The 20635-nt window shown below is 39.6% G+C and overlaps 2 protein-coding genes across 2 annotated transcripts in view; both read right to left on the bottom strand.

Annotated features, from left to right (window-relative positions):
- The window catches only part of LOC118280546 (pseudouridine-5'-phosphatase-like), a 157094-nt gene that overhangs the window by 46918 nt on the left and 89541 nt on the right, over positions 1-20635 (bottom strand). The gene's annotated exons all lie outside the window — the stretch shown is intronic.
- On the bottom strand, positions 112-20116 carry LOC118280549 (putative fatty acyl-CoA reductase CG5065). The gene is made up of 13 exons (XM_050702188.1): positions 19972-20116; positions 10328-10410; positions 9479-9595; positions 8932-9089; positions 8156-8246; positions 7450-7595; positions 6775-6884; positions 5968-6051; positions 5190-5298; positions 4338-4414; positions 2633-2795; positions 1784-2041; positions 112-1302 (listed from the first exon to the last, which is right to left on the bottom strand). The coding sequence occupies exons 2-13, from the start codon at positions 10400-10402 to the stop codon at positions 1128-1130; spliced, it is 1563 nt and encodes a 520-aa protein (XP_050558145.1). The 5' UTR covers positions 10403-10410; positions 19972-20116; the 3' UTR covers positions 112-1127.

Below are 20635 nucleotides of genomic sequence, written 5' to 3'. Positions count from 1 at the left end.
ATCTCGAAATTACCAGAACATAAAATAAAGTAAGTAGACTTATTTTGTTCAAAGGGGAATTTTGGAATTGAAAAGTTTAATGAATGGGCATGGAACAAAATAAAGAAGTCATAAAGTAAAATATTTTTATTTATTTACACTCTTACATCACAGACAAAAATAAAACACACCTGATACTCAAACAAAAATTGACAAGCAATTAAACGCCTAAATGAGGATTGCTATGAAATTTTGATCAGGCGTTTAATTTTTTCGAAAACGTTTTTTCATTTATTTAGATACTTAATTGTTTATTTACACTAAAACCCGACATAAACGTAACAAAAACATATTATGATAAGTACATAACAAGCTGATTTTGTCAAAAGACATTGTGAATATTTTCAAAAACAAAACAGTTAAAAAAACAAAAGAGTAGACAGTATCTTTGGTAAAAATTACAGAAAGACTAAAGAAAAAAATGGTAACTACATATTCTATAGTGTAAATATCAAACGAGACATAGTATCACGCCTTTTTCCACAAAGATGAGGCAGAGACGTAATATTCAAACATAATTATTAAACGTATCACCCACTTTTCGCCAGTTACAATTATGAAATTATATCAATAATTATAACTACCTAAATCTACATTATTAATTTGCATTCTGTGAGCATTAAATTTTAACTTTCAAACAAATTGAGATAAACATTTCAAACAAGTTTACAAGAGGAAATGATGACACTATTCGCCGCTAGATGTCGGGATTGTCAAATATTTTATGCAAAATGTATAACTTTTGAGTAGGTCTATAGTTCAGGAGTGGACTGTGGAAAGTCCTGGGCATTGTCCATTATTCTTTTTATTGGCACTATTTTGTGATCTTATGCTCAATACCTCAAGCAAACTTAAACAATAAGATTTTTTTTTCTATATTACAAAACGCAAAAGAAATATGTTTACAATAACAACTCTAACACAAAAACTACTGAGCAGATTGCGATGAAATTTAGCATACGTATAGACCAAGACCTGATTGAACACATAGGACAACATTTATCTCGAAAACACGGACAGAACCGTTGGTATAAGCTACTTTAAGTTAGTTATTTTAAACATTATGTCTAAAAACGAGCTAGCGAGGTTTAAAGTGCTATATTCGGTATTTCTTCGGCGTTTGCTTGGTTCATGAGAGGTAGACTCTTCAGGCTGTTGTCCAGGAGTTCTACTGATGATGTGAAGACGTTGGAGTTGCTGTACAGGGTCCAGAGGACGAGTATGATGAAGAGTAACTTGAATAAGCGGTCTGCAAAGTAACGACTGGAAAGAAAGATAAATAATTAATTTTATAATGTGCATTAGAAAGATATATTAAACAAGGGCCAAATTAAAAGTATCTTTAACCGACGAGCATGCATGAAAAGACTGATGACTGTTGATGAAGCGAAAGAGGTGTGTAAGATTCGTAGCAATTGATTCGATTCCTGCACGGAGCAACTCTTTGTGTGATCCACAAATTGTTGTTTCGGGTATGGGTGTCATGTGTATGTGAACTTGTATGTTTGTAAACGCACCCACGACACAGGAGACAATCCTAGTATAGAGTAAAGTTTTTAGAAAAAAAAAACAAACAGAAAAGTACAACAGTTTCCACTCGGCGAATTTAATGCAGGAGACAGAAAGGCTTAATAAGCCTAAAGGCACAAAAGAGACTGCACAACTGGGAGAAGCCAAGTCAGCGAGCGTCACAGAAATTGGAATTAAAAGTAAACTGGTCAGGTTAACGTCTGATGGTACTTACATTCGATGCAATTTTCTGGCTCTCGGAAGATTAGCAGGGTCCTCATGGCAGCAGAACTTCCTGGTACCAAGCACGTAATTCTTCAGGTATTCATCAGGGTTCAGGGTCGAGGCGTCAGTGTAGAACTCCTCATTATCTTCAGGAGATACTCTGGTCCTCAAAGCTTTGTAGTTGTTGTTTCTGAAGTGCCATTCTTTGGTTGTGTAGTATTGGAGCACGTTGAGGCCGTGGCTGATCCGTTTTTGAAGGTTGATCATGCTGGAAATGGTGGTAAGGCATTAGTTTTCAGTGTGGGAGAGCCATGTTTCGGCACGAATGGGTCGGCTCGACCGGAGTATTACCATGGCCTAGCAGAAAGCGACGTAAAACAACGTTTGCGTTGTCAAATCCCCGATTCTCCAACAACCCCTAAGTTCCTCATCTCCAAAAGGCAACGTACTTGTAACGCCTCTGCTCTTTGAGGTGTCTATGGGGGACTGCGATTGCTTACCATCTGGTGATACGTCGGCTCGTTTACCGACTAGGCGACGTGCCCGCGCCCGCGTTAACGGAAGGCTAGTAACTAGGTAGGTATTTTTGAACTTTACTTACTTTATTTTACTTTGTTATTGCGATAAAAATAAAACTAATGAGTATACAATAAAAGTTTCTTTGGGAAAGTTGTTTATAATCATGAGTACAATTTTATTATACCTGTTTAAATATCCTTGACTAATTACCATTCATTACCATTCATCCTATATATGGAAAAATATATCTCGAAAAATAGAAATCTTCCTTATAAAGTCACTTAAAAAAAAGAAATAGATCCACTATTTCTTTTTTTTAAATACTACTCTGAATACTCACAAGGTTTTCTTCCCCAGTAGAAACAGTAGAGCATCCACCAGGTACGCTGGCACCAGATGACTGAAGAACTTGTCAATCTGGTGGGTGAAGTTATAGGACTTGATGCTGCCGCCAGGGTACCAGAGAGCCATAGTGTAAGGGTACTCATTTACCCATTTTTCTCCTGTAAAGAATATAAAATAGAACGTTAGGCTTGGCACAACGCGCGCGCCTCAAAGAGCCATCAGACCACCACAGATGGGGCCCAGTAGGGCTGACGCCTGATCCGGAGCTGCCGACTACCTATGGTGAAACGCGCGCTCTTCAAAGAGCCATCAGACCACCACAGATGGGGCCCAGTAGGGCTGATGCTTGATTCGGAGCTGCGGACTGCCTAGTGGGTTTACCGGGGCTCCGGCTCGAAAAGCAGGAGTAGGATTGGGTGGTTTTTAGTAAGTACTAGCTGGTGCCCGCGAACTCCGTTTCGCCAAGAGATGTTAATGCGCCAACAGAAGATAAAAAACTATTATAATAGAGTCATTTCCGTATGTTGATCAGGACACTTTGTACTTCCACCATACCGAACGTCGAAATACATCGCCGTTAATTTTCATCGATTTAGCTTCAAAATTAACGGAGTTTCATGGAAACTTACCCCCCCTTTTTCAGCCCCTATTAGGCATATTTTCCAAAAATCCTCATTGCATCATTCTTAATTTGTAACCAAATAGCCGAATATTAATTTTAATCGAATTAGCTTTAAAACTGACGGAGTTTCATACAAACTTACTCCTCCCCTTTTTACCCCCTTAAAGGGCGAATTTCCAAAAAAAGGATAGCCTATATGTTAGCGAGGACTAATAACTATATAACAAAAAAAGTTTCATCAAAATCCGTCCAGTAGTTTTTGCGTGAAAAGCGAACAACAAACAGACAGACAGACAGACAGACAAAAATTTTTTAAATCATGTTTTTCGCTTCTATTGGTTGAATAAAGATCCCCCATCTTATTTTTTCTTAAATATCTGTAATGTACAGACATGGAGTTGTTATAATTTTATTATATGTATAGAAGAGTCTTACAATGTCTCTCACGACGCCCAAGGCGGGAGTTCCAGATCTTCGATTCCCCAACAACTCTTAAATTCCTAACCCCCAAAAGGCAGGCAATGCACTTATAACGCCCCTGGTGTTGCGTGTGTCCATGGGCGCATTGCGGATTGCTTACCACCAGGTGATCGGTCTGCTCGTTTACCGGCTTTTTTTTACCCCAAGGTGGGATATCCTCATAGATCCCCGTCGTCTGAGGAGGACGAAAGGGACTGTCAGACTCTTATGCCCGAATACTCAAACGTTACTCAATTTAAGACGCTCTCAAATGTAGTTCTGTCACTATCAATTCTTTATAAAATGACAGAGATAGCACGATATTTAAGTACAACTTAAAATTGAGTAGCGTTTAAGTATTCGGGCGTTACTGACTAAAACCCACCCCGGTGTCCCGTATCACCGGCTAATCCGCAAAAGTATACTCTGTGTGTTGACAGTTGAAGAAAAGGAACTCTGTCAGAGTCTGTGTTTCCTGATGGGTATAACCTGGGTATCTTCCAAGCCCGAGTGAATAGGTTGCTTATGTAGGCGTGCTCTATCGTAGGCCGCATCATCGTGCACCACCAGGCGTACATAACCAAACAAAACATATATGTATTAAGTGTTATTTACTTACCTAATTTTATGATTTCCTGCCACGTCAGACTAATAACACCGGATAGAGTAAGGTTATACACTTGGGTTTCTTTTGGCCTGAAACAAAACAAAATAATACATTATCATCATCATCATGCAATCAGCCACGTACCGTCCACTACCCCCCACAGTCCTCCCCCAATGACTACACATCGCGAAGTTGGAAGCGACCTGGGGGCCTACTCCGGTTCTCAAATCCGAAGTTTCGTTTAATTTTCGGCCGTAGGTTTTATTGATTTACTAATAAAATTACTTAAAATAACGTTTTATTTTTAATTTCATATCAAAACCTATTTATTTATCTTCATTTCATTCGTTCATTTTTGTTCACGAAAGTTCGCAATAAATGGAATTGTAGTATGCAATCTGCGAAGTTTTTTCGTTTGTTGAATTAGAGTAGGCCACCTGCATACAGCGACTGTCGCAGACCTTTACGAGGCCTTTTAGATCAGGGAAAGGTTGATAATTTCTCGTCTACATCCCCAATTCCCAATCTCCAATCTCCAATCACCAATCCATAATCCCCAATCCCCAATCCCAATCTCCAATCTCAAATCCCCAACCCCCAATCCTAAATCTCGAATCCCCAATCCCCAATCTCTAAAATACCCATTCTCTAATGCCAAATACCCATTTTTCTAAAAGCCAGGCAACGCACTTATTACTCCTCTGGTGTTGCGAGTGTCATGGGCGGGGCGATTGCTTACCATCAGGTGATCCATCTGTAACTTCTCTAATGTAGCGAGTATCCATGGACGGCGCCGATTGCTTACCATCAGGAGATCTGTCAGCTCGTACCCATAAAAAGAAATATTAAAATGGGTTAACTTACTTGTCCAATCCCGTAACGTAAGCTATCAGGATGCAAGCGTTGGCGACGACGTCCACTGAAATGGCGTCCGCTTTGTATGATGGTTCACAATGCATTGTGCGGATCACTCCTGTGAACATGAAAAACATTTGATACAGAAGAGATGAAGCCAAACAACGGCGAGTTTCCATCTGGGAGAGCCATGCTTCGGCACGAATGGGCCGGCTCGACCGGAGTGATACCACGGCCGAGCAGAAAACCGACGTGAAACAACGTTTGCGTTCTACTAGTTACAGAGGGACTCTTCAGATGCGGTGACGTCGCATCCGCGTGTGCAGAGTAAGGTCTGCAGGCTAATGAAGAGTCCCTCTGTGACTCGAAACTAGTAGAGCTTTTCTCCATTAATGTACGGGAATAAACAGTGATTTTTAGTAAAAATTCTCTACTTTATACGTCGAAGTACTCGTTCGCATCGCTGTCACTGGGGAACGTGAACGTTCCCAGAAGACTGGTCGCATTGCCACGTTGAATGGCAATGCCATTCAGCCGGCCTTTTGGTCACGTGTAGTGCATTGTCAGTAATTTTTAGTTAATTTAGTTTGTTTCTCGATAGTTATTATAAATTATATAAGTAGCGCTCGTGAGACATACCGGAGGCTCAATTCCTCCTCTTTCCAATTTCCCCGATCCTTAAACCCCCAATTTTCAACCCTCAAAAGACTGGCAATGCACTTTTTGTAATTAGAAAGAAAACTAGCGAGGGAAACACCAGGAAAAGTTAAAATGGGATGTTTGTTACCTTTGCCGCTGCCGATGACGATGCCCGTTGGTCCATTCAGGTTGTCCACCCACCCAGGGATAGGCTCTTTCCAAGCAGCAGTTACTGTGAACAATTATCACATCACACACATTACTAATGTGAAAGTGTGGGAGAGCCATGCTTCGGCACGAATAGGTCGGCTCGACCGGAGTGATACCACGGCCTCACAGAAAACCGACGTAAAACAACGCTTGCGTTGTGTTTCGTTGTGTGAGTGAGGTTACCGGAGACCCAATTACCCCCCTTCCTAATCTTTCCAATCCCCGATTCCCCAACAACCCTTAAATTCCTAACCCCCAAAAAGCCGGCAACGCACTTTTAACGCCTCTGGTGTTTCGGTTGTCCATGGGCGGCAGCAATTGCTTACCATCAGGTGATACGTCTGCTCGTTTACCGGCTTATACCATAAAAAAATGTATAGAGAAGGCCTATAGTCTAACAAACTGTCACGTGCTGTTGATAGAAGTTATACAGAAGTTTAGTACAACTTGAGACGGGATATTTACCATGTTTATTGCCGAAAGTATAAGATTTTTTTTGTACATTTAATGGGTCGACGTTTGGCCGCTATCTCACCTGATGGTAAGTGATGATGCGGCCTACGATGGAGCACGTCTGCCCATAAGCAACCTATTCACTCGGGCTTTGAAGACACCCAGGTTATACCCATCAGGAAACACAGACTCCGGCAAAGAGTTCCACTCCCTAGCAGTTCGCACAAGGACATTAAGTTCTAATATTAGTGTTAGTGACCATGTCAGTTTAAAAACTTATATAAGTACATACCAATGGAAGGCCTGGCGATGGCAATCGGGAACTTTCCTGAATATTCGTTGACCAAGTCTTCCGTGATCGCCTTTGTGTAGGAATATGTGTTGGGCTCCGATTCAATTATCCTGGAATACAAAACGATATGTCAGTGATGGTAAACAAAACAGGTGAAGCTACGACTTTGGTGGACACGATTAGAAAGGTATTAATTTAGCTTACTGCCAAATATTTTATCTGGTCTGCGAACAGAACCAGACCCGTGCATACGGCAGCGTCGTATTCCGCGCGCAGACACTTAAAGAGCCTTCAGACCATTACAGATAGGGCCCTGTAGGGCTGATGCCTACCTGGAGGTGCGGACTATCAAGTGGGTTAACGGTCCAAAACCAGGAGTAGGAACAAAATGTTTTTAAGTCAGTAAGAGTCTGACACTTCTTCTCGTCTCGCCCAAGGCAAGGAGAAGAAATTGGGTGATTTTCCCCCTCAAAAAATAAAACAACATTGCCCAAACTTCTGCAGGAATTCGCTCTTAAATCTAATCCTCAAATCTCTAACCACTAAAAAGCCGGCAACAGGAACGCGCATGTAACTCCTCCGGTGTTGTAGGTCACCATTAGCGGCGCCGACTGCTCACCATCAGGTGATCCGCCTACTCTTTTATTGTCCTGTACCATAAAAAATTCTGCTTACTTAGGTTCTAAATGGTCCAAAGTGTCATTGTCCATCCACTCCACGATGTCCATGATCTTGCGTGGTTTGTGGACAGCAGCGTAGACCTTCTCCTCAAGCACATCTAAATCGCAACGGCAGTATGCTGTTGATAGATGAACAAATACCTGGAGAAATGGGAGAAAAGTTAACCAATCTTCAATAATTCAGTATAAGGATATGTAAATTGTAAACACGTGATTGTACTCATGATTACAAACAACTTTCTCAAAGACACTTTTTTTGTATACTCATTCGTTTAATTTTTATCATAATAACAAAACAACAAAATTTCACGCGCGCGTGCTTTCGCATGATCAGCAGGTGATCATGTGAGCTTTCACATGATCACCCACAGGTTCACACGTGCTTACTTCTTCTCAAACTCTTCTCCTCGCTTCTAACAGCAGCTGTTAGAAGCGAGGCGCGGTTATCGGAAGACTAGTAGGTATTTTGAAACTATACACGCGCGTGCTAATGAAATTTGTAGCCACCCCAGAAGTCAGAAGGCACCCCCTTCTACTGGAGCTCATGAGCATGAATTTATCTACTTGATCCGATCAACCATTTTGTAGGGAACAGGGTCTTTTTACTTGTCAGTAAGAGTCTGACACTCCCTCTCGCCACACCAATGAAGAGATCATTTGGTGATTTCATTTCGTCAAAAAAACTACCTTGGGATACTGACCTCTAAATTCTGCATAGATTCAGCAAGGGTCAACATCCTCAGGGTACCAGAAGTGTTCATGTTGACCGCATCTTTCAGTTTCTGGTCAAATCTGAAAGAGACACAAGATATAATGGAGTTTGTCGAATTTCTTGATTGAATGGTGAAAAATGTGACATGATTTCATCTGTTTTGATACTACTCGTACTGCTACTAATGTGACCATAGGACCTGGGAGCCACTTAATGAGTTACTACGGCTCCAGCCACCACGAGGTGGCCCAGAAGTTAAAATTGCCCGCTTCTTATGCGTGATAGTGCGGATTCTACCAACAGCAAGTTCCAAAACTTTTGACGAGTTATATGTACTTTCTAAGATTATTTAGACACCATTGCCAAACGGTGAAGGAAAACATTATGAGGAAACCTGAGCTTATAATTTCTAATTATAAGTTTAAAATCGCCATTCCGCATTAAGGGATGTGCATTAATGCTCAAACCTTCTCCATGTGAGAAGAGGCTTTTAGTCAGCAGTGACCACTTATAGGCTGTTGATGTTGATAATGATCACCAGAGAGGGCAAAGATTTATTGAGTATTTTGGGTTTCGGAACTTCTGATCTATAACATAATAATTCATAACTTTTTCCTTCATAACGCCGACTTACTATTTCGGCTATGAAACGTCCAGCCTATGATACATTTAAGAATAATAGCGAAAAAAGTGGCGTTCTATAGTTTCTTTATGCCATGGGACAAAAGCGTCAGTATATTGTATATATGTAAAAGTGACTCTCACCGCACACATGCAGCACTATGGAATATAATATTGCACTCCTTCTGCAGTAGTCTCACATCTTCTTCGGATATACCAAGACCAGGCTCTGTAATATCTCCATTTATAATCCTCAGCTTCTTGAATCCACTAGGATTCTTCTCTCTGACCATATCAAAAACCTGAAAGAATAATACAGAAGTTTGAAAAAAGCAGCTCATGTAGTGTAGATGTCCAGTCAACAAGGATGTAGCGAGGTTGACTGTCCAGGCGACACACGTACTTAGGTATCGTCATGAGCTAATGTTCACATGTAAACAGCAGCTCATGTAGTGTAGATGTCCAGTCAACAAGGATGTAGCGAGGTTGACTGTCCAGGCGACACACGTACTTAGGTATCGTCATGAGCTAATGTTCACATGTAAACAGCAGCTCATGTAGTGTAGATGTCCAGTCAACAAGGATGTAGCGAGGTTGACTGTCCAGTCGACACACGTACTTAGGTATCGTCATGAGCTAATGTTCACATGTAAACAGCAGTTCATGTAGTGTAGATGTCCAGTCCACTTACCGGTTTGCTGCAAAGGTCTTTGAGTCTCTCCTCAGTACTGACTCCCTTCTTCTGTCTCATTAGTAAGTAGATAGCATTCACTTCTGAGCAGCTTCGAAGTAGTTTCTCCACAAGGGCCTGTAATGAAAAGCATTTTTTTATAGTCAGAGCAATAATCGTCTTATTATCTTCTTCCCAATCCCCGATTCCCCAACAACCCTTAAATTCCTAACCCCCAAAAGCCGGTAACGCACTTGTAACGCCTCTGGTGTTTCAAGTGTCCATGTGCGGCGGCAATTGCTTACGATCAGGTGAAGTAGTCATACAAAACTCATCAATAAATAGTTGGTCATGACACGATTTAGTCATCCGTGACACAGTAATCGAACCTGTATACAGACGGTGATTTAACTAACAATACAGTATACTAACTTTCACCAGTTGTAGCATGTTAAGTAAATAATAGCTAAATTGGTATCGGAAACCTTAATAGCACTTTGACCATTTAAGTGGGAGAGCCATGCTTCGGCACGAATGGGCCGGCTCCACCGGAGTGATACCACGGCCTCATAGAAAACCGACGTGAAACAACGCTTGCGTTGTGTGAGTGAGGTTACCGGAGGCCCAATTACCCCCTTCCCAATTCCTGATTCCCCAACAACCCTTAAATTCCTAACCCCCAAAAGGCCGGCAACGCACTTGTAACGCCTCTGATATTTCGGGTGTCCATGGGCGGCGGCGATTGCTTACCATCAGGTGATCAGACATCGGGAGACAGCTGTCTTTTTGATGGCATGACTGACTGAAACGGAAACTGGAAATATGCGAAGCTGGAAGAGGAGTGTATTACTGAATATAATTTTTCCTCACCTTCCCGACGAAGCCTGTACCTCCGGTTATAAAAATGTTCTTGCCCCGGTAGTACTCCAGTACATTTGGCGCCATGGTTACTCCTGAAACAAAAACCATCAAATTATTATTTAACTAAATTAAGGAAATCCTACTAATTTCATTAACATAATAGTTTTATTGTAACTTTCGTGAGACATACTAAATTAATTATTATGTTATCGGCTTACTCACTGAATATGCTCATGAATATGAGCCTCTAGCATGGCTTGAAACTAGTCGAGTTCCTCGTCAAAACATTACGTGAGTAAGCCGATAACATAATAATTAACATAAAAGTTAGTTACTTTTTTACGCAAAAACTATTGAACGGACCCGAATGAAATTTTAGACAGAGATAGATTATAATCTGGAATAACACATGCTTTCTCTATAGATAAAAGATCTCTTTCAAATGTGTAGTCTCTTAGCTGGGTATACGACACCCGTGGGAAGAGTAGGAACCACACACACATCACATCAACAGTCTATAAGTGGCTACTGCTGACCAAACGCACACCGTCGCAACCCGAAACACTAGAGGTGTTACAAGTGCGTTGTCGGCCTTTTGGGGGTTAGGAATTTAAAGGTTGTTCGGGAATCGGGGATTGGGAAGATTGGGAAGGGGGTAATTGGGCCTCCGGTAACCTCACTCACACAACGAAACACTATGCAAGCGTTGTTTCACGTCGGTTTTCGGTGAGGCCGTGGTATCACTCCATGTATCACAATATATTATAATAGTCATAAAGACATTCAGTTAAAACAATACTAGTTAAAAATAACTACAATAAGTTACTAGTTCAATGTATACACGGCCGCATATCAAGTTATGACAAACCAGTATATCATGGTCTCGCTTTGTATGATTCTTCAGCACATTCGACGGTCAGTTTATACTGGAAATGTATAAGTCAAAGTCAAAGTCAAAATTATTTATTTTAAATAGACCGAGAAGGCACTTTTGAACGTCAAAGCAAATATTAATACAATATAAAAAAAAAACTAAATGTCTGTCTGTCAGTCCTCTAGTTGCTCTATTTGCTCGTTATAAAGTGTGAAGATTCCTATGGAGAAGAACGAACAAGAAACTCCATAGGTTACGCTTTTTCAATCAAGTTCACAATACAATTATAGCTTGATGCGTACAAAAACTCGGTAACAGTATAACTGTTACGGTCAAATTACGTAAACTACAGTTAGTGGTTAGTGTAGGTATCATAACTGGACCGTTAACGCAGTGGTTTGGTGATTGGCAGTCTAATTTTTTTATTGATAACTAATTTGATAGTCGTTATGTATAAAGATAAATAAAATAGAAAGATATTATTATTAAAAAATTATATTATTATTAATACTGCCTCGTTGGTCAAGTGGTTGCAAGTGCGACTGCCGGGCAATGGGTTTCGGGTTTAATTTCCGAATCGGGCAAAGAATTGCTGGGATGTTTTCGGTTTTTCCAAAAATGTCTCTATAGTAGCACGAAGTCTGGAAATGTGCCCAGTATATGGCAATAGGCCACCTATTACATGGTACTTTTTTTTAAGGGGGAAAATCATTGGCCGGAGATCGTCACGCAATCTCCGAAGCCTGGAGTGTCTCCTGCGGCGGCTGGGGCGTGAGGAGGATCGTTCCCTCACGCGCTCCGTCTCCTCCTTAGCTAGCATGACTGCTTCGCAGAAGGAGGAGACGACATCCCATTCCCCCTCGCTCCGCACCATGGCCTGAACCAGAGCCGGACGCGAGAGGTCACCGTCGCCGATCACATCCCTAAGGACACGGCGGTGTTCAGCCCATGCAGGGCACACCGCTACTGTATGCTCCACCGTGTCCTCCGGGCGGTCCTCGCAATGACGACACCCGGGCGTTTCCTCTCGCCGATCGCAGGCAAACCTTGAGTGTGGACTTCTGATATTTTGCTGCCATATTGCCAAATTAATTATGCCCTTGAAAACTTGAACAGAGCCATTCGCCAGCTATGTTATAACTATGAGTCCCATGCAATATATTGCTACATATAGCTATGTACAATCACAATTATGGTGACCCCTTGCCTAAGAATTATGACATAGTATGTTTTGAAGATTCTTACATTACGTTCATATACATATATGTATAAGGTGTTCTAAAAGTATCTGCCACGGCTTTAATGGGAGGTAGTGTTTGTTTGAAATTATTGATTATGAGTATTTTTTTCATACAAAAATATCTACGTATGAGTTTGTTATGAAAGAGCTATCTCTTTCACTGTCTCTGTCGCTTCGTCAATGAAAATAATTGATAGCAATTGTTTTCATCGCATCGTGCGTATTTGTGAACCACTTTATGCAGAGTAGAGTCAATGTTTATTTAACTTCTTTATGTTCTCAAATTGAATTAACTGGTCCGGGGTACGAAATTTCTTCACTATTGTAATCTTCAAACACAACACTACATCTGCGGACAACCTAGCGGGTTACCGGGTCTCCGGCTCAAAAAACAGGAGTAGGAACGGGGTGGTTTTTAGTCAGTAAGATTCTGCCACTCCCTCTCGCCTCAACCAAGGCCCTACCAAAGATATTGGATGATTTACCCCCTTTAAAAAAAATCCTCCCATTAAAGCCGTGGCAGATACTTTTAGAACACCTTATATACAGTTGTAATCGCTTCATACAACAGTTTGATGTTAATATAAAAAGTAAATAATCAAAAATTGCATAACATATACTTGTCTACGTTTTGAGGTTACGCTGTCTTCTGTAAGATTAGCACATAAATGGGTACATATCTAGCTATGTATAGCCACTGGCACTTGCCATTGGTAACTTTCGAACCCGCACACTCGTACATAAGAAACGGGCATCTTAAACCATCGGGCCACCAGTAATTGAATTTACGATAATTTTGTTTTAATTTTCATATTTGCGACTGCCTCGTTGGTCGAGTGGTCGCAAGTGCGACTGCCGGACAAAGGGTCTCGGGTTCGATTCAAAGTATTACTAGGCTTTTTTCGGTTTTTCGAAAATTTCTCAGTAGTAGCACGGAGTCTGGAAATGTGCCCGGTATATGGCAATAGGCTCACTACCTATTACATGGGACTTACAACATAAATAGTGAAAAGTGGGTGTACATTGTGCACCTCTGCCTACCCCTTAGGGGATTAAAGGCGTGACGATATGTATGTACATTTTGAGCTAACTGGCTTAATTTAGACTTCAGGAACAACCAGTATATAGGTATTGTATAAATTATGTATTTTTTTCTTTTCATTGTTATATAATGTATTGAGTAGTGTAATAATTAGTTTTACGTACATACCATTCAATTCAATTAAATAATTAAATAAAGAAAAAAAACCACGATGAATTTGTAAAAAAAAAATACAACAAAACCGCTGTCCATTTGATTTTAAACCTTATATTGTAGATGATAATGTACATTTTACGTTAATCACTCTAACAAATACATAAAACATAGGTACCTACGTTCGATTGTGCTAATCAATATTCCTGAAAGGTCGTTTTCAGGTTCAATTCATTTGCAAAAGTTTCTAGAGTATATAATAATATGTAATATGTATATAGATAGGATGACTAGTAAAAAACACTGTCTTTGTCCGTGGAGTAAAGATTAATTAACAAGGTCTCGGTGTCGATTCCCGGGTCGAGCTAAATTTACTAAAAACTAATCGAGTTTTAAGTGTGGGAGAGCCATGCTTCGGCACGAATGGGCCGGCTCGACCGGAGTGATACCACGGCCGAGCAGAAAACTGATGTGAAACAACGCTTGCGTTGTGTGAGTGAGGTTACCGGAAGCCCAATTACCCCCCTTCCTAATCTTTCCAACCCCCGATTCCCCAACAACCCTTAAGATAGTTAAGAACTTAAGATACTTAGTTAAAAAAATTATAGTGCAATGGTGATATATTACGTATATATATAGTATACATAATATAAACCTTCCTCTTGAATCACTCTATCTACTAAAAAAACCGCATCAAAATTCGTTGCGTAGTTTTAAAGATTTAAGCATACAAAGGGACATAGGGACAGAGAAAGCGACTTTGTTTTTTTTTATACTATATAGTGATGTAGTTGTGTACAGGTCGATCTAATAATAAGCATGCTGAAAATCATTGACGTAAGTAAATAAATTTAAATACTAATTATTAATTAAAAAACTAAAAAACCCGCCTGCGTTTCTTTATAATATGCAAATGAAAAAACCCTAAAACAAGAAAGTCATTGTAAAATTGAAGCAGTCGGGACCCATTCTAAATATGAAGACTTAGTAAGGGCACATACGGCTTGCTTTCTAGAATGGGTCCCGATTTTATTTTCTTTTAGTTTTATTATTTTTATATTTTGATATATCTAGTGCCACTCTCACAGTAAATACGAATCTAACGACCCCTATCAAGCTGAAATCCATCGAGTCGTTCAGGCTAGAGAGTGAGCAATATTCGAATTTGGCGCCAAAATCCGCTATTTTGTATTTTTTTTATACTTGGATATATCTAGTGTTACTCTCACAGTAAATACGAATCAATCAACCCCTATCAAGCTAAAATCCATCGCGTCGTTCAGGCTAGAGAGTGAGTAATATTCGAATTTGACGCTTAAAATCCGTCATTTTGTTTTTTTATTATTTTGATATATCCAGTGTCACTCTCACAGTAAATACGAATCTAACGACACCTCTCAAGTCAAAATCCATCAAGCCGTTTAGGCTGCAGAGCGTGCCAAACAAAATTACAAACACATACGGTAAAATGGGGTGAATAGAAACTCAGGGGGTGAATAGAAAAAAAATATTAGGATTATTAGTTTGTTTTCATGTTTTTGGTTTTAATAATGAATTAATAAAAAATATTAAAATGGTGTAAACAGTTCTAAATTACGTGAAAACACAACAAAATGTTGTTCCTATTCACCCCTGATTTGTTTCTATTCACCCCGTTTTACGGTACATACATACTCTCGAAAAACATAACCCTCCTTCTGGCGCAGTCGGGTAAAAAAACATAATGTACCTATTAATAAATCGGTAACGACAATTAATTAATTTGTTAGGCATACTTTTAATACCTAAACTAAATTTAATTTACCAAAATGTATGCGCGCCTATTACTCATAAACGGCTTAACCGAATTTGGTAATACTTTTTTTGTGTGAAGTTCATTACATTATCGTTGCGACAACGACCTTTTGTATAAGTATGTTTATTTTGGACATAGTTTTTTTTTATTATATTATAAATGTGAAAGTTTGTTTGTTTAGATATTTAGATGTTTGTAGGTCAATCACGCTGAAACTACTGAACGGATTTCGATGAAATTTGGTATACAGACAGGGTATAAGCTGACTTGGGTGATAGGATACTTTTTATCCCATGGGAACGCGGGCGAAGCTGGCAAAAGATTAAGAATAGTTTTTAATGATCACCAGCTAAAATAGAATATCGTGTAATTGCCTTAACTACTTTAGAGGCTCAATTACTCCCTTTCCTAAGCTTAACCTCCAAAAGGCCGGCAACGCACTTGTAACACTTCTGGTGTTTTGGGTGTCCATGGGCGGCGGCGATTGCTTACCATCAGGTGATCCGTCTGCTCGATTTCTGGCCTATACCATAAAACAATGACCCTCCTCTACATAAGAGGGGTTTGCCATAATCTCCACAAGCAGCATGAAGATCTCAGTTTAAAAGGTTCAGGTTTATCAGAGCGCTAGTCAGACATGTAATCCCTTAATCGGGTATAAGACACCCACATGAAGAGTAGGGGTGGTAGCAAAAGTCTTCAACTCTGACATCACCATTACCTGCTTCTATTATGTATATACATACTTTGTATGACATTATGTATGTATGTAATTAGAATGTTGATGAGGGCGTATGGTCTCTGTGACCTAAAGTGGCTGTAGGTCTTTGGTTTATAAATCATTATGTATGATGCCTAGTACTTTACAGTAAAGTAAAGTGTGGGAGAGCCATGCTTCGACACTACTGGGCCGGCTCGACCGGAGTGATACCACGGCCGAGCAGAAAACCGACGTGAAACAACGCTTGCGTTGTGTTTCGTTGTCTGAGTGAGGTTACCGGAGGCCCAATTCCCCCCTTCCCAATCTTCCCCATCCCCATTCCCAAACAACAACCCTTAAATTCCTGACTCCCAAAAAGCCGGTAACGCACTTGTAAAGCCTCTGGTGTTTCAAGTGTCCACGGGCGGCGGCGATTGCTTACCATCAGGTAATACGTCTGCTCGATTACCGGACGTTTCATAAAAAAAAAAAAACAGTAGCTATGCTTTCATACAAATGCCAATATACTAGCAAACCCGGCGAACTCCGTTTCGCCACCAATGATTTTCCCTGTTTTCCTGCTTTACTCTTGAAATTTTTCCTAAATTTTCTTTGCTATAAACCTCACGGAGCCCGAGACCTTTCCATCGAATGCAAAACCGTGGAAATCGGTTCGTGCGTTCTGGAGTTATAGCGTCAGGAAGGAAAACCCGACTTATTTTTATATTATAGAAGATATAAAAATAAGTAGATTATAGAAGAGTTTGTTTGTGTGTTAGTTTGATCACGCTAATTTTCTGGAATTACTGGTCCGAATTCAATAGTTCGACAACGCAGTCCAATTTTAATTATTAATTGAAAATTGGGAGACCGTAATTTTCCGTTTCGTGAAACAAATTACTAAAATATTTGCTTATCATATTACACTAACGAGACAATTTCTTCGAGTCTGGTTTGTAATTATTATCGCATTAGATATCAACATTTGATTTTAATTGTACATTAAGTACTCAACACAATAAAATAATAATAATTTTATGACTTTTTTTTGAGGGGGCTGCTACCGCCTTAGGCGAGACAAGAGGGAGTGTCCGACTCTTACTGACTAAAAACTACTCCATCCCTACTCCTGCTTTTCAAACCGGAGCCTCAGTAAACCCGCTAGGTAGTCCGCAGCTGGATGTCTGCAGCACATGACACCCAGACCTGAAACAACAATTTTTGGATCACACAAAGAGTTGCTCCGTCCGCTACACGTTGCGCGGCAGTCGGTTGCCCAGCCACCGCAACAACCGTGCAGTCAATTACATTTTTTCACACACACACACAACGTCACGCCTTTTATCCCCGAAGGGGTAGGCAGAAGTGCACATTGTACACCCACTTTTCACCATTTGTGTTATAAGTCTCATGTAATAGGGGGTGAGCCTATTGCCATATACTGGGCACAATTCCAGACTCCGTACTACTACTGAGAAATTTTCTAAAAACCAAAAAATGCTTTAATACTTTGCCCGACCCGGGAATCGAACCCGAGACCCCTTGTTCGGCAGTCGCACTTCCGACCACTCGACCAACGAGGCAGTCAATTATATTTTTCCACACAGAAAATAGTATCGGTAGCAAAAAAAGGCTCCGTTTTCTCAATGTCCTGTATCGCGTCGCAATTTAGAATTACTAATACATTAGATATTGCTATCATATCCTTTGTTTCATCAATCACCGATCCAAATTACAAACAGCCGGTGAAGCACTTAATAACCGGAGTTGATATACTGGCAAACTAAGTGATTATAATCAGACAATAAGACAGACAGAAATATACATGTTTTGTAACCTATAGTCACTTTTAGGCGATCCCCAACCAATTTTATTTATGGGCAAAAAGGCCAGCCCGCTACAACCTCCCGAAAATCTGCAACTTGATTAGCGACCCGCCCCATTATATATATAAAAGTTCCTCTTGAATCACTCTATCTATTAAAAAAAAAACGCATCAAAAATCTGTTGCGTAGTACAAAGGGATATAGGGACAGTAAAAGCGACTTTGTTTTATGCTATGTAGTGATAATATGAAAACACTGAAGTCCCAGGGACATGAATGACTGTCTTGGATCCCGCAACGAAATAAATCAGAAGATATTATTAGAGGAGAAGAAAAATAAAACGATAGTTTCCATTTCACTTTGTGACATTTAACGCAGGCGACGCTTTTAGGGATATTAACTAAAAACCTTTAAAAAAAAACTATTAATCTTTCTTTGAGAAGGGAAAGTCATCCAATGTTTTCTCCCGCCTTGGGCGAAGCGAAAGAGTGTCAAACTTTTACTGACTAAAAACTTCCCCGTTCCTACTCCTGCTTTTCGAGCCGGAGCCCCGGTAACTCGCTAGGTAGTCCGCAGCTCCGGAATAAACTACTCAATTGGCAAGAGATTTTAATATTACACCGATTATGGTATTTCGATCTAATATGTATAGTAAGGTAATAAATAATATTTGTCATCTAATATACTTGTGATCACTTATTTACTTAAAGAGTAAATAGGTTTTATTTACTTTTGTAATTAGCGAAGATCATATTTATATTCTATAGCTGTTGCCCGCGACTTCGTCCGCGTTTTTTTTTTCCTATGACATAAGCCGGTAAACGAGCAGACGGATCACCTGATGGTAAGCAATCACCGCCGTCCACGGACACTTGAAACACCAGACGCGTTAGTTACAAGTGCGTTGCCGACTTTTTGAGGGTTTGGGTATTTAAGGGTTGTTGGGAAATCCAGGAAGTGGGAAGACTAGGAAGAGGCAATTGGGCCTCCGGTAACCTCACTCACACAATGAAACACACAAGCGTTTCCTGCTCGGCCGTGGTATCACTCCGGTCGAGCCGGCCCATTCGTGCCGAAGCATGGCTCTCCCACCAAAAATAATTCTAGATCATTCGAAACTTAGGTTTCAAATTAGGTTACGCTTTGCTAAAGATGCACTAGACCAGATATATTTTAAAAAATGTTTATTTAAAATTGAAATTATAATATTGCACATCAGTTTTTTGTTTTATTTTTTACTTTAGATTCAACTCGCTATTTTGAGTTCCTACTTTACGTAATTAATTAAAATAATTAGATTTTGCTTTTTTGAAAATTATAATAATATTCATTAAAATAAGTAATATATGAATAATTTAACTTCAAGTAATATCCTGATAATAAATACATATGCAACGTCACGCCTTTAATCCCCGAAGGGGTAGGCAGAGGTGCACATTACGGCACGTAATGCCGCTGTACAATGTACATCCACTTTTCACCATTTGTGTTATAAGTCCCATGTCATAGGGGGTGAGTCTATTGCCATATACTGGGCACAATTCCAGACTCCGTGATACTACTGAGAAATTTTCGATAAACCGAAAATCCCCAGCAATACTTTCCTCGACCCGGGAATCGAACTCGATACCCCTTGTCCGGCAGTCGCACTTGCGACCACTCGACCAACGAGGCAGTCAATCTGATAATAACGAGCACATAAAAAAAAGAATTATCCAATTTGGTGCATTCGTTTAGTAGTTATACACTTACATATATTTTCGTAATAATGTTTTTTGCGATACTAAAATCTTCACGAATTACGAATACACTTAAATCTTCTTCAACAATCAATCACTCTATAGATCCATTAGCGGAAAATCGTATCAAAATCCGTTCAGTAGTTTTTGAGTTATATTGCTAACAGATAAACCATTGTTTTACTTTGATTTCTATTTAACAATTATTTTAAATATTTTTCTCCAATTTTTTTTATTACCAATTACTCCAATTACAATTTAATTAAATAAAAAATATAACTTACCTATTTTTTTATCACAAAATCACAAACACGACTTTTCACTTTGGCTACTAAATTCCGACTGTCCGTTAAATCGTTTGATACGTCAACGCGATGCGCACAGGCATGCCTCTAGCGTACTAATAAATCAATTCGTCTGACCATACGTACGTATGGCGGAGTATATACAGACAAAATTAAATATACACGGTGTAACAAAAAGGGGGTATACATATCAAGTGCACGGTTTCTAGATAACATAACAAACGATACGGGAAGGGTTTTTTAAACTCAAGTTTTTATGGAACGAAGTTATGAATATATAAAATTCCAGAAATCGAACATCAAAATTAAGTAGATAGGTACTAGGCGATCAGAATTACAAAAGAAATGTTTCGTAATTAGCAAGTGACCCCTGTAGTGTTGTGACACGTTTGTATGATTTAAAATCAAGAACCATACGATACCAAGTATTTGGTACCAATTTCTTTTTAAACGTATTTTAAGCTGAAACTTTGTGTAGAGATTCTATTCAACCTGTATTCATCAGTGCTTCTTGATGTATATGGGTATTTTGTTACACGCTGTATATGATCAAATAAGCACCTTGAATTTAGAGTCAATTGTAATTTGTATTGAGTAATGATTATAATTATACAAAAATTATACAAATTATTGAATTTATTTT

This window comes from Spodoptera frugiperda, chromosome 21, assembly GCF_023101765.2.
Source record: "Spodoptera frugiperda isolate SF20-4 chromosome 21, AGI-APGP_CSIRO_Sfru_2.0, whole genome shotgun sequence".
In the NCBI taxonomy this organism is placed as follows: Eukaryota; Metazoa; Arthropoda; class Insecta; order Lepidoptera; family Noctuidae; genus Spodoptera; species Spodoptera frugiperda.
The sequence above is the reverse complement of the archived record's forward strand: the minus strand, read 5'-3'. Positions and strand labels throughout refer to the sequence as shown.

What these genes read in the sequence shown, in the direction of transcription:
- LOC118280549 (XM_050702188.1), bottom strand. Translation starts at nt 10,402, where the DNA reads ATGGCGCCAAATGTACTGGAGTACTACCGGGGCAAGAACATTTTTATA. An exon ending in CATAGTGCTGCATGTGTGCG is followed by an intron (nt 8,247 to 8,931) that starts GTGAGAGTCACT and finishes TGTCTCTTTCAG; the next exon opens with ATTTGACCAGAAACTGAAAG. An exon ending in CATCGCCAGGCCTTCCATTG is followed by an intron (nt 6,052 to 6,774) that starts GTATGTACTTAT and finishes AATTGTTCACAG; the next exon opens with TAACTGCTGCTTGGAAAGAG.